At 47.2% G+C, this 13076-nt stretch overlaps 1 protein-coding gene across 1 annotated transcript in view; it reads left to right on the top strand.

The window, feature by feature from the left end:
* The first annotated feature begins 1886 nt into the window (after positions 1 to 1886).
* Positions 1887 to 13076, top strand: part of mettl24 (methyltransferase like 24) — a 113782-nt gene continuing 102592 nt past the window's right edge. Inside the window, exon 1 of the mRNA XM_073055903.1 lies at positions 1887 to 2410. Within this exon, the coding sequence (XP_072912004.1) occupies positions 2117 to 2410 (294 nt within the window). The 5' untranslated portion in view covers positions 1887 to 2116. The remainder of the gene's footprint in view (positions 2411 to 13076) is intronic.

Here is a 13076-nt window from a genome sequence, read left to right as displayed (position 1 = left end):
TTGTGCACTTTCAGGTTGATTAGTTATCAGGAAATACTGCAGCTCTCAACAGTAAGAGGTAGCAGACTGAGGATGGAATCCAGGTCACGGGAACTGCGAGACGGCAGTACTACCTACGTGCCAACGCGCTACTCATTTTACCGGTTCAGCTTTTGAACCCCCCCCCCCCTCCCCACAACAAAAGCACAAAATCTTTCAATACTGCCTTCAAGCAGGGGCATTTATCCTTTGCCCCAACGAGAAGCCGTCAGGCACTTAGACACTAGGCTGACCATACTCTCAAGGCCTGCAGCTTTGGGTCTTCTGCAGCTCACGTGGCTGGTGGCCAAGTCTACGTGGGGACACCATGTGGTCATGAGGTAGGTGTTTCAGCTGAGGACCGGCTGAGGCACAGGAACAGTTTCATGGGTGAACGGAGACTGGATCTGATAATCTGGAATGAGTCCACTGTGCTCAGATCTTGTGATACAGCCAGCTGCAGCCCTTCCCAAGAGGAAGACAAATTGGGAACGATCTCAGATTCTTATCTCTGTTTGCTTTTGCCATGCAAACGTTGGTACTAAATCTTCAGATGTAATTTTATAAACTTACAACTTTAAGCAAACAGCACAAACACAGCAAGGCCTGTGTTCTGAAAAGTCAATATTTGCCAAGGCAGATTATGCCATTACAAGTAGCAGGTTGGATGGTAAATATCCACATTCATAATTCTGCCTTCTGAAATTTAATTTTCACTCGAGAAGTGGTATGCTGCACGTTCCTAAGGCACAAACCCATAGTTAATTCCAGGAGAGATTCTAGAATCAAAAATACATATTTCTGCAGCATGGGCAGCATTAGTAGAATCTAGGACACTGTGTTTTCTCTCGCTCTCTAGGCGAGCAGAAACTGGCAGAGAGTTCAGCGATGTTCCTTTCCACAATGGGTGCTGTTAACGAGCAGAACTGGCTGGGTCTCATGGATACAGAAGGAGAACAGACGGCCACTGTAGAGAGGGAGTGAGGAGGGGAGGAGATAGATGGGAGGGAGGAGGGAAGGGTGGGAGGTAGGAAATGTGGGGAGATGGGTGGGAAGGAGGGGGAAGATTAGGGAGGAAGACAGGGGAAGAGGGCAATTGGAAGGGAAGGAGAGAGGGAGGGGGAGATGGGGAAGAAGGAGTGAGGGGGGCTTCAGGATAGAGTATGGGAGTGAGGGAAGGAAGGAGTGGGGGAGAGGGGAAAGAGTGAATAAAACAGGGAGGGAATGAGGGATTAGAGAGAGTGGGAGGAGAAGGGGGGAGTTAGAGAATGGGGAGGGGGAGTGAGCGATGAGGGTGGGGAGGGGGAGGGAAGGAGAGCAGGGGAAGGACTGAGAGCCAGGGAAGGTAAAGGGAGAAGGCAAGGAGATGAGAAGAGGGTAAGGGGCGAAAGGGGAGAGGCTACGGGAGGGAGTGAGAGGGTGTAGGAAGGAAGGGAAGGGCCGAAAGGGTAAGGGAGAGGAGGAGGTGGGAGAGGAGGGGGCAGGAGAGGGGAGAGCAAGAGGTGGAAGGGAAGAGACTATGGGTGAGGGGGTGAGAGGGTGTAGGAGGGAAGGGAAGGGGCCGAAAGGGTAAGGGAGAGAAGGGGGCGGGAGAGGGGAGGGCAAGGGGTGGAAGGGAAGAGACTATGGGTGAGGGGGTGAGAGGGTGTAGGAGGGAAGGGAAGGGGCCGAAAGGGTAAGGGAGAGGAGGGGGCGGGAGAGGGGAGGGCAAGGGGTGGAAGGGAAGAGACTATGGGTGAGGGGGTGAGAGGGTGTAGGAGGGAAGGGAAGGGGCCGAAAGGGTAAGGGAGAGGAGGAGGTCGGAGAGGGCGGTAGCTGAGGGAGGGAGGGAAGAGAGTGCAAGGAAGAAATGGTGGGAAGGTGAGGAGAGGGAAAACAAAATGCGCTAAGTGGAGGGAGCTGGGGTGGAGTTTGAACCAGGAGGAGGGAGAGGGGAGCTGGACTGGGGCGGTTCAATAGGCGTCCCCGGGGAGGGAGCTGGCAGGCCGGCCATCTGTGATCGCTCGCTACCCATGGAGCTGTCAGTTCGCGGGCAGGCGGCGATCCCAGGCAGAGCAAAGCCGGGGCCAGCCCGCGGATCGGCTCCGTGCACCCTGCCATGTACAGGCGGAGACTACGCCTCCCACTGCCTCTCGGCCTCTGCTCCGTCGCCCTGGTGCTGCTGCTGCTCGGGGGCTTCCGAGGCTCCTGGTGCCCCCGCAACCCGCCGCTGAGCCGGGAGGAGGCGCTGCCGTCCGCGGGGGCAGGGGTCGCCGGCAGGTCGGAGATCGCCACCGGACGGGTGACCTATGTCCGGAGTCTGAAGAGGGACGGTCCAGCAGCCCGCGCCCGGGATGCCGAGGGTTTGGGGCCGGACTGCTGCCCTAGCCCTCTGCTGCAGGGCAAACGCAAGGTGAGGGAGACGCAAGCGGGGGTCGGGGTCAGCCCCTTCTGGGTGCACAGGGAGAGGTAACTGTCAAGACAGCTCAAAAAGCCAACCAGTCCCAGAGTGAGCAAACCCTCCTCACGGTCCTTACGACGCCGAAACAAAACTCTGCTTTTCAGAGTTGGGGAGTTTATTGCAGTCTGGCAATTCCTTTACCCTTGTTGGAAGGACGGGGTAGCTCACGGACTCGGTGAGTTCGGCGGGGAGCTGCGGTTAGACAGCTACCACTGTGCCTTGTTAGTCATTGAATGGGAAGCACTTTCTGGCACGTGTGCCTCTAATAAAAGTCTTTATATATTAAAAAGTGAGGACTGTACTTCATAGTGAGAGGCCCCCCTATCGGAGTGACAAACTCTGCACATGGGACGGTTTTACTGAGCGGGGTTAGGACTCAATGTATTTAAGTAAACTACTTAAGAACTTTTTAAAAGCTATTATTAATGCTTTTTGAGAGGGTGATTTTAGATGCATATCATATTTTTACTGAGTTAAGTATTGTATGTAATTAGTTTTGCTACAATAAGTGTATGGGACATTGGAAAAATTGTTGAATTTCCCCATGGGGATGAATAAAGTATCTATCTATCTATCTATCTATTTTGCGCCCGTTTGGAAGGGTGGACTGGGAACCGGGCACAAAGGGTGGCTGAATATCTCTGTGGAGTTGTGTCAGTGAGAGTACGAGCCGGGCTCTTTGTGCTTGTGCAAGATACCTTTATTTTGTAGGATTCCGCTCAGTCATGTGAATCTGCCATAAGGTCTCCTTTTAAAAAAAATTAAGTCTTTGCATGCAGGGCAACAAACGTCGTTTGCTCTGTGCACGACTTTGGGGAGTCTCTTTAATAGGAGAAGGTCTGCTTGGCATCTGACGTGGACTCTGAAGTTTGTGGTGTTCAACTTCCCCGCAAGGGGAAAGCGGGTAATGCGATCTGTGAACGTCCCTTTCTTTGTGCAGAGGCGAGGGGGTGACCGCTTACGGCTCGAACCATAGGCTGATCTGTGATTGAAGGAGACATATGGGGCACGGCTTGTAAAAGAGCTACGAACCGTGGGGGCGGTCAAAATTGTCAATAGAATGCCAATGAAGGGAAAGAACGGCGTGTGTACGTTGCTTTAGTTAGGACGCTAAGTTAGACAATGTAAGTTATTTAGATGTTACTGTTGTGCCATAAATTGAACCTGACCACTAATTTAATAGGTCTCTTATTAACAGACCGATAAAAAGTACCCTGTTTGTTTTGAAGAAATTACTGATGGAGACACCGCGTGGTAAATAGTGAAAAGCTGGTGGGTTGACTGCAAAGGGACTCGGGAACGCGCGCGTTTTATAAATATCACTTCAATAGGCCGGGGGCTTGTTAAAATGGAACATATCTGAGGCAAGACCCGTGCAGCCAACGGGGGGGGATAAGCCCAGGCAGGTGTCAGCAAACAAAAGGAACCGGAGAGCGTCACCAGCAGGTTCATGACCTCCACCAGCTGGAGCTCCCCCCCACCATCACCCAATGTTTAATGTTTGTTTCCCTCACTTCACACCCAAGCCTGTTCTCGCTTCGTGACTTCTGTCGCCTTCTCCTGGTCACGTGCGGCCTACCGGCAACCCGGGAGCAGGGAATCCGATTATCGATAGACCGGGAGGAGCAGAATGTCGCCGTGCGTATTCATACTTCAACCTTTCTCCGCATTTGTTGGTAAAAACGACTTTCTGACACATTTGCTTCTACTGTGTTGACACAAAGGTTCTGTACAAGTGGTGCGTGCAAGCTCGAGGTCAGCATTTAAGAGGAGTTTGGAGAGGCTCATGGATGGTAGGGGTATAGACTAATGATTTGGCATATGGACAGGAGGGCCTGTTTCTCTGCCGTACTTTTCTATGACTCTAACAGGAATCTTGCTACTCGGTTGATAACAAACTTGGAGCTGTGTTTAAGCTATTGATTTTTTTGCCCCCAGCTGCAGTCTATGCTGCGGCATTGAAATTTCATCGCTGATTCCAACTTCACTGGAAGCAGCTGCCAAATTTGGGAAGCCGGCCTAATTACCCAAAGTCTTAACATGGGCCACCATTGTCAGAGGGTGGTTTTGTACAGGGGCTCGGGTTTGTGCAGAACCTTTGTCTGAAATAAAAAATAAATGATTCTATTCCTTTATTCCCTTTGTAATCATGGAATAACAGATCTATCCGTTCACTTTGTCCTCTTGTCCTGCATAAGATTCAACAGTTGAAAGACTCTTGTTACGTACCCCGTAACTGGGTCACTTACCAGCAAAGATAGAGAGGTCCATTGAAGTCTGATGGTACTATTTTTAACAGTATTTATTGATAGAAATACACAAAAGTAATATCAATGCAAACACACAGATAATATACGTCATCAATACTAAATCTAAAAGCGCGGGTATAATAATAATCAATAAGAAATAAGCTGTATCGTTGTCTAGGGGATAATGTATTGTCCGATGGAAATATATAGTTCGTTCAGTTCATACAGGCTGCCGCCATTGGGGACCCTGTGTGGCAATTGTTGGAGAGAGAGAGACGGGTTAAAACTTGCCCATTCCGTTTATGATGTCAATCCTTCGAGAGTCGTTGAGAGTTGAGTTCCCCGTTGTTAGCTAAAAACCGTTTTTCCGTGGCAAAGGCCACCGATTCCGGGCAAATGGAAGCGGATGCACGTGGCCTTCCACCGGCTTTCGCTATTACGGGATCGCTAGCATTTCTTCTGGTGCGTCTGAGGGGCTGTTCCCCCAGACCCTCTTTTTATCCTGACTCACAGGGTCTCAGGTGTCAATCAGGATGGGGATGATGCAATCCCTCCACCAACCTCCTCCTTGGTTCATTGCCTGGGGCTTTGATTGCATCGTCCAGGATGCAATACACAAGTCCGTCTCCAAGAGACAATAGCCGGTATCAATGGGTCCGCCTTTCGGAGGCCAAGACACATTCCAACGCCTTGTGGATTCGGCATGTCTTTCTCTCATTTCCTGTGTCTCCTGAATTGACTCAATAGTGATCTTGCGATTCTCACAAAGGAGGAGGCTACCCCCGCACCCTTCGGCCCCTCAGAGCTGTGGTACATTCATAACACTCTGAACGTCAGAGCTCTGATGCCTTGACCAAGTGACAGATTTCTGTTTTGCTGTTTGATGATTACTCTCACCCGTAGGAGCGTTGATAACTGGAAAACACAGGTTTAAGATCACCGTCTGTATTGAGCTCTTCGGGTTTGTGTGGGGAGCCGTAGAGCGTCGGGATCCGCAGTGTCTAAGAGCAGCTGAATTGGTTAATTGTTGCTTGATGAAAGTTGTTAATTGTTTAGTGTTCCTTGCCATTTTTCTTGAGCGACTCGCTCTTTGTAATGCGGTCTCCTGGTGCTTTCTGTTTAAACTTGTTGAGTATATTCTGACAGGCTCAGGGATTCCATGTAACTTGTATTATTTAAGCGGGTGCCTGATCACCATTAATCGCGGGGTCCTAGTTTTGAGAATGTTGCATCTCGCGGTGTTGCTCGGCGGAGCCACTGATGTTCTGTTGGAACTTTGGTCGTCGTCTCCACGTCGGAGTCTGCCTTTTCTCCGCACTTGGGTTCCGATATTGCCAGTGCACGTCGTGACAGTTGTCAAAATAACCAGAAGGAGATTCAAAAAAAAAATTAGCTCAGCAAACTCTGTGTCAGCATTGGAAGGGGAACAAAGAAAAATGGAAGCAGAAGGTTGCTTGAAGCCTGCTTCCCTCGTTCAATAGAGTTAGTAGTGATCCTCTGTCACATTATCTATTCCTGTTTTCCCCACATTCCTTTGGATGTGCTTTGTCTTGAAGACAAGGAGAGACTTTTCCCCCAGTGTGGTGAACCTGTGGAATTCTCTACCACAGTAGGCTGTGGAGGCTAGGTCACTAATTAATACGAAGGAGATAAAACTTATCAAAGTCAAGCTTGTTGTCATATGGATAATTGCATGTATGCACAGGTGTAACGAAAAACTCACTTATGCATGTGATGCCGCTGCAAGTAAGCTTTTGATTGCACCTATGTTGACAGTGAAAATCTCATCACTTTTGCAGCCAGTTACTGCAGGGCTGCTACTTTCACCCACATCACAGAGAATGCTTCAAACGGACTAAATGGGAATTTAAAGTGGATTTGTTTCATGCGACTTCCAGATGGGTGAGGGAAGCGTAGTGTCTCTTTCCCTGCTGAATTAATGGAAAAAAAGTCAAATAGAAGTAACTGCAGCTCGAACCACCTCAACCAAGGCAGAGTGCTGTCCCGTAACATGATATCCACCGCAGTTTCTGTGCTACACCAGCCCAGCAAGTAGTTGGAAAGGCTGTCCAACATTTAATAAATGTTAGGCCTTTAAAGCAGCCTGCTGAAGCACTGCCAAGGAACAGAGAAACATTTCTGGCAGAGAGGATACCCTGCACTGGGAAAGCCTGCTTGGTGACCATCCTCAAGAACTGGGTCACCCAGTTTTTTTTTAATTAAACAAAATATACTTTATTATTCAAAAATAAAATTATGTACAATAAACCATTCAATGTCTCTCAATCCTTTACAAATGTTTCCATCACGGTCTTTACATTTCCACACTTTTAGCCACCCAGGTGGCACTCCATTGTTCCATATTTACGTACCATTGTTGAGGGGCATACTCCCCACCACCCTACTACCCCTCAGCTCCCACGGGGGAAGAACCCTAGACTGTGGTCCTTCCCCACTGGGCCCTTGCGGTGGCTGCACCAAGTTTGAGTGTGTCCCTCAGCACGTACTCCTGCAGCCGAGAATGTACCAGTTGGCAGCATTCCCCCACGGACATCGAGTTGTGGCAACTACAGAGGTATCTCCGGAATGCCTGTCATGCAGGGCTTTATTGGCAGGTTCCTCTGTAACACCAGTGGTGGAAGAGCTGTTCCTGGAGCTGCAGCGCTCGTTTCAGTTGTCATGGGTGATGATCTTCATGTAATGTTTCCGGGAAAAGCACAGGAAGCAGAAAAGACCAACCTGTTTGGCTCTTTTCGACCTTGCAAAAGCCGTTGACTGTCATCTGAAGGGGATTATGCAAATCCTTACAAAATTTGGCAGAAATTAATCTGCACCTGTGAGCACAACTAATATACAGGTGTCCCCCGTTTTATGAAAGTTCGCTTTACACCACTTCGCTTTTACGAAAGACCTACATTAGTACCTGTTATCGCTAAAAAGGCACCCGCTTTAAACTTGTGTTTACCCTGAGAAAGACTACCATGACCGTGAAGCCTTGCGCGGGCAGGTGTGTGTGCATGCGTGTACATGCCGATTTTTTTTCTCCTCTACAAATTGGTTTTGGTTAAGTCTTCCCGATTCTGTTAAGTGAAACTACACTGTACATACATTATTTCTATTTTTTATAGGATGTGTATTTATCATTTCATTCCTGCTTTTACTATATGTTAATGTTATTTTAGGTTTTATGTGCTGTTTGGTATGATTTGGTAGGTTATTTTTTGGGTCTGGGAATGCTTGAAAATTTTTTCCATATAAATTAATGGTAATTGCTTCTTCGTTTTACGCCATTTTGGCTTACGAAAGGTTTCATAGGAATGCTCTACTTTCGGATAGTGGGGAAAACATGTACTTAATACACTCATAACACTGCCCTCACATCCTCCTCCCTACCCACCTGCCAGTTACCACCCATCCCCCGCGAACATCTGCAGTACTTGTGACCAGCAATATGACCCTGGAAATTTGAGGATTACTTTTGCACCTCAGGAGCTTCCACTCAATAAAGTCTGACTTCAACATTGAACTTCACTATCGTGTCCCGAGCACGGACACAGTCATTGGCAGTCTGATAAAAATAGCTTTTCCAAGACCTCAAATCTAGCATGAAACTCATATCTACCAGGCATCAGCTATTCCTGGTGTAAGTCTGACTCGCGGACGACGTTCAGGAACCCTGTAAAGCACTTGGTGGTTACCACCAATGTCGTCTGTGGAAGTTCATCCAAAGTGATTGGCAGGATTGGTGCAGGTGTCCTCTCCACGGCCAACACACCCAACATTGAGCCTCTGACTGCTCTGTCAGCTGTGATGTCGGGGCGCCATTGTCCATGTCTGACATCACTCCCCAAAACAGACACTGTACTCCCAGCTTAGTCATAGGAACAGTCTTCCAGCTGCCAGGCCGTAATCAAAGTCTCCTGAGGAATATGTAACCACTGGAGGATTCCTAGCCTATAGCCACTCAAAATGCAGGAGCATTTGGGAAACTACTGGACATCTCATGTCTTAGGAATGGGAACATAGGGCGGCCCTTTGCAAATGGCAGGAGGACCACCACCCAGGGCACCTTCCCTCTGCCATCTTGTGCCTCCTCACCCGCCCGTGCCTCAGACTGTGGATCTCACACTGGAACTGGAAAGAAGCAGAGCACGTTCAATTCTGGTGCACTGCCTGAGAAGTGGAAGACAACTTGCAGTCCTATGGACCAATGGCTAAACTATGGGATTAACCTGAAGTTAATGGAGATGATGGCTGAATGTCCTACGCTGCAAATTCCACATGGCTGTGTCCAAGAGGTTGTCTCACCACCACCCCCTCAAGGGTAGTTGTGGTGGTCATTAAATGCTGGCCTTATGAGTGTTGCCCATATCTTGTAAGTAAAAGCAAATCCTTTGCAAAACCTGGCATTTTAATTCTCTGAGGTCTTGATCTCTCAAGCTTATTACGGCTATGAACTTGGTTTCTTTCTTCGAATCCCACTCCACCCCACTCTGTGCACCTCTCAGGTAAGCAAATCAAGTCAGGCAGTGTTTATCCACAGAGAAAGGCAAGAAGAACAAGATCTCAATCGCTGGATCTTGGGGTATTTGGAAAATGTGTATGTGTGTGTGTATTTCTGAGAGCACTTTCATTACATGTTTCTTTATTATTTAAACATATTTTATAAAACGGTGAAGCACGAGGACACAATGTCCACAGGATCATTGCTTTATAGTCCTTGGCACAGAAAAACAATGAGTAGAATATTTTGACATATCAAAGTAACTTAAGCAAAATAGTTTCAACATCTTTAATTGGTGTGATGCTGCTGCCTTCTGTTCTGACAGCCAGTCAGGAAGGTGCCATCTCAAATGCCATCTATAAATTCGTTGACAACACAACTATTGTTGGCAGAATTTCAGATGGTGACGAGGAAGCATACAGGAGTGAGATATATCGGCTGCTTGAGTGATTTTGCAGCAATAGCCTTGCACTGCATATCAGTAAGACCAAAGAACTGACTGTGGACTTCAGAAAGGGTAAGACGAGGGAACACACACCAGTCCTCATAGAGATATCAGTAGTGGAAAGAGTGAGAAATTCCAAGTTCCTGGGTGTCAATATCTCTGCGGGAGCTATCCTGTGTCTAACATATCGATGCAGCTACAAAGAAGGCACAACAGTGGTTATATTTCATTAGGAGTTTGAGGAGATTTGGTATGTCACCAAAGACACTCGCAAATTTCTACAGGTGTACCATAGAGAGCATTCGAACTGGTATGGGTGGGGGGGGGGGGGGAGGGGGCTACTGCACAGGATTAAAAGAAGCTGCAGAAAGTTGTGAACTCAGTCAGTTCCATCATGGACATTCGCCTCAATAGCACCCAGGACATTTTTAAGGAGTGATGCCTCAAAAGGGCAGCATTCATCATTAAGGGCTCCTATCACTCAGGAGGTGCCCTCTTCTCATTGCTACCATCAGGTAGGAGATACAGGAGACTGAAGGCACACACTCAATGATTCAGGAACAGCTTCTTCCCCTCTGCCATCGGATTTCTGAATGGACATTGAACCCTTGAACACCACCTCACTGTTTTTATTTGCACTACTTATTTAACTATGTACTGACTGTAATTCCCAATTTTTATTATAATATGTTGCAATATATTGTTGCTGCATAACAACAAATTTCATGACACAAGCCAGTGATATTAAACCTGATTCTGATTTTGTTCCGCACTGTGCCAAGCTTTAAGTGCACCGCAGCAACAGGAAAGAGACACAACTTACCAAGGACTTAAAGAAGTAGTTGTTGAAGTTCACAAGTCAGCAGAGAATCTTCTAATCAAGGCAATTTTGTGAAGTATACATGTTCCCATAACATTCATTGAAAGAAAGCTCTGCCGGGAAGGGAACACCGCATCCTGCTTCTTTTGGGCTGATGGTTTGTGTACTTGTCACCAGCAGCCTTCAGAGCTCAGTGCACGAAATGAAGTGGGAAGTGGTCCCATTGAACCCAATGGTAAACTCCGTACTTGAGAAACTTGCATTTTAAGAAACCTCTTTACGATCACCCGAGGAAGCAAATGACCAGCATGTTCCGTCACCGAGGCTGCGATTTCACTTGCTTGGGGGTTGTCTCTTTTGCATTGTTCTATTCGGCAGAGTAGCTTTGACAAATTTCGGTAGACGGACGGCGGGGAGCATTGTGGCCGGCTGCATCACAGTCTGGTATAGAACCTCCGATGCAAGATTCACGCAGCCCCATCGTGGGCATACCCCACCCCACCATTGAGGGCATCTTCAAGAGGTGGTGGCTGAAGAAAGTAACATCTAGGACTTGCCCATTTCACTTTACTGCGGTCAGGAGCCTGAAGACCCACAAGACAGCTTCTTCCCGTCCGCCATCAGCTTCCTGAGCTATCCATGGGTCACTGATTCATTATTCCTAGATTTGCATGATTTCTTTTTGTAATTTATAATAATTTCATGTATTTGAACTGTACTGCTGCAATAAAACAGCAATATGTCATCTAAGACAGTAATAATAAACCTCATTCTGATTCGTTGTCTCTGGTATTTTCATTATTACAGGGGAGCTCTAGAGAGCAGCTCATTTTAACGATTCAATAGTTGAATATTTCATCTTACCTGATAATAATAGAAATCAAAGACAAACCTTTCGATGCTGGAAGTCTGAAAGAAAAATTGAAAATGCTGGAAACACTCAGCAGTCGGGCAGCATCTGTGAAGAGAGAAAATAATTAATGTTCCAAGTTAAGGAACAGTTTTTCTTTCCGCAGATGTTGCCTGACCTGCTTGTTGTTTAAAGCATTTTCTTCTTCTTGGTGTAAATATTAAGTCTTTATAATGACATAATATTTTAACACAGAACATACAACAGTACGGTACAGGAACAGGCCATTCAGCCCACAATGTTGTGTTGAACTAGCTAAAAAGCAAATCAAAAACACCCAAACACTAATCCCTCCTACCTACACAACGTCTGTATCCCTCTATTGTCCTTGCATCCAAGTGCCTATATAAATATTTCCTAAAAGCCTCTAATGTGTTTGCCTCTATCACCATACCAGGCATCAATTACGCTCTGAGTAAAAAATTTACCCCTTTCATTTCGTTTGAACCCCCCCCTCACCTTCAATGCATGTCCTCTGGTATTAACTATCTTTGCCCTGGGAAAAAGTTACTCCCTGTCTACTCTATGCCTCTCATATTCTTATAAACCTCTATCTGCTCTCCCCTCAGCCTCTGCCACTCCAAAGAAAATGACCCAAGTTTGTCCAGCCTCTCGTGATAGCACATGCCCTCTGAACCAGGCAGCATCCTGGTTAGCCTCTTCTGCACCCTCTTCAAAGCCTCACCACCCTTCCTATAGTGGGGTGACCAGAACTGTGTGCAGTACTCCAGATGGGGCTTAACTAGAGTTCTATAAAGTTGCAACATAACCCCTTGACTTTTGAACTTAATGCCTCGACTAATAAAAGCAAGCATTCCAGTCATCTTTTTAACCACCCTATTGACCTGTGCAGCCACTTCCACGGAGCTGTGAACCTGGATCCCAGGATCTCTCTGCTCAGCAACACTGTTAAGCATCTTCACACACAAAATGCTGGTGGAACGCAGCAGGCCAGGCAGTCCTGACGAAGGGTCTCGGCCCGAAACGTCGACAGCGCTTCTCTCTATAGATGCTGCCTGGCCTGCTGCGTTCCACCAGCATTTTGTGTGTTGTTGTTGTTTGAATTTCCAGCATCTGCAGATTTCCTCGTGTTTGCTGTTAAGCATCTTGGTTCACTGTCTCCTTGCGTTTGCTCTACCAAGGCACAACACCTCAGATTTATCTGGGTTAAACTCCATCTGGCATTTCTCTGCACGTATCTGCAGCTGATCTATATCGTACGGTATTCTTTACCAGTTCTCTACACTGTCTACAACTCCACCAATCTTGGTATCACTTGCATACTTACTAACCCAACCGTCTCCATTTTCATCCAGGTTATTTACACACATAACAAACAGCAGAAATCCCAGCACAAATCCCTGTTTATTTTCCCCATAAATACATGGCTACAGTTTGCATGTGGTGACTGGTTAGTGCACCCTTGCTGTTTCTTATCCGTCAGTTCCTAGTTGAACAGTGGAGCTGTGTTTCCTGTAATTGCTCTCACCCCGTTCAAACCATTTAAAAGGGCATAGATGAAGGCTGTAGATGGGACCTGCCATGTCATGTAGTTTGGGCCATGCGGTATAGAGCACAGTGCTTTAGGTTATATAATCGAATGGTCTATATCACTAATCCTGTGTTGAGGGTCCATCCCCAGTGCTTTGCCTGAGGTTTACCATACAGATTCTGGTAGGATAGAGTGCTG

This window comes from Hemitrygon akajei, chromosome 9 (assembly GCF_048418815.1).
Source record: "Hemitrygon akajei chromosome 9, sHemAka1.3, whole genome shotgun sequence".
In the NCBI taxonomy this organism is placed as follows: domain Eukaryota; kingdom Metazoa; phylum Chordata; class Chondrichthyes; order Myliobatiformes; family Dasyatidae; genus Hemitrygon; species Hemitrygon akajei.
This window is presented reverse-complemented; position numbering and strand designations above follow the sequence as displayed.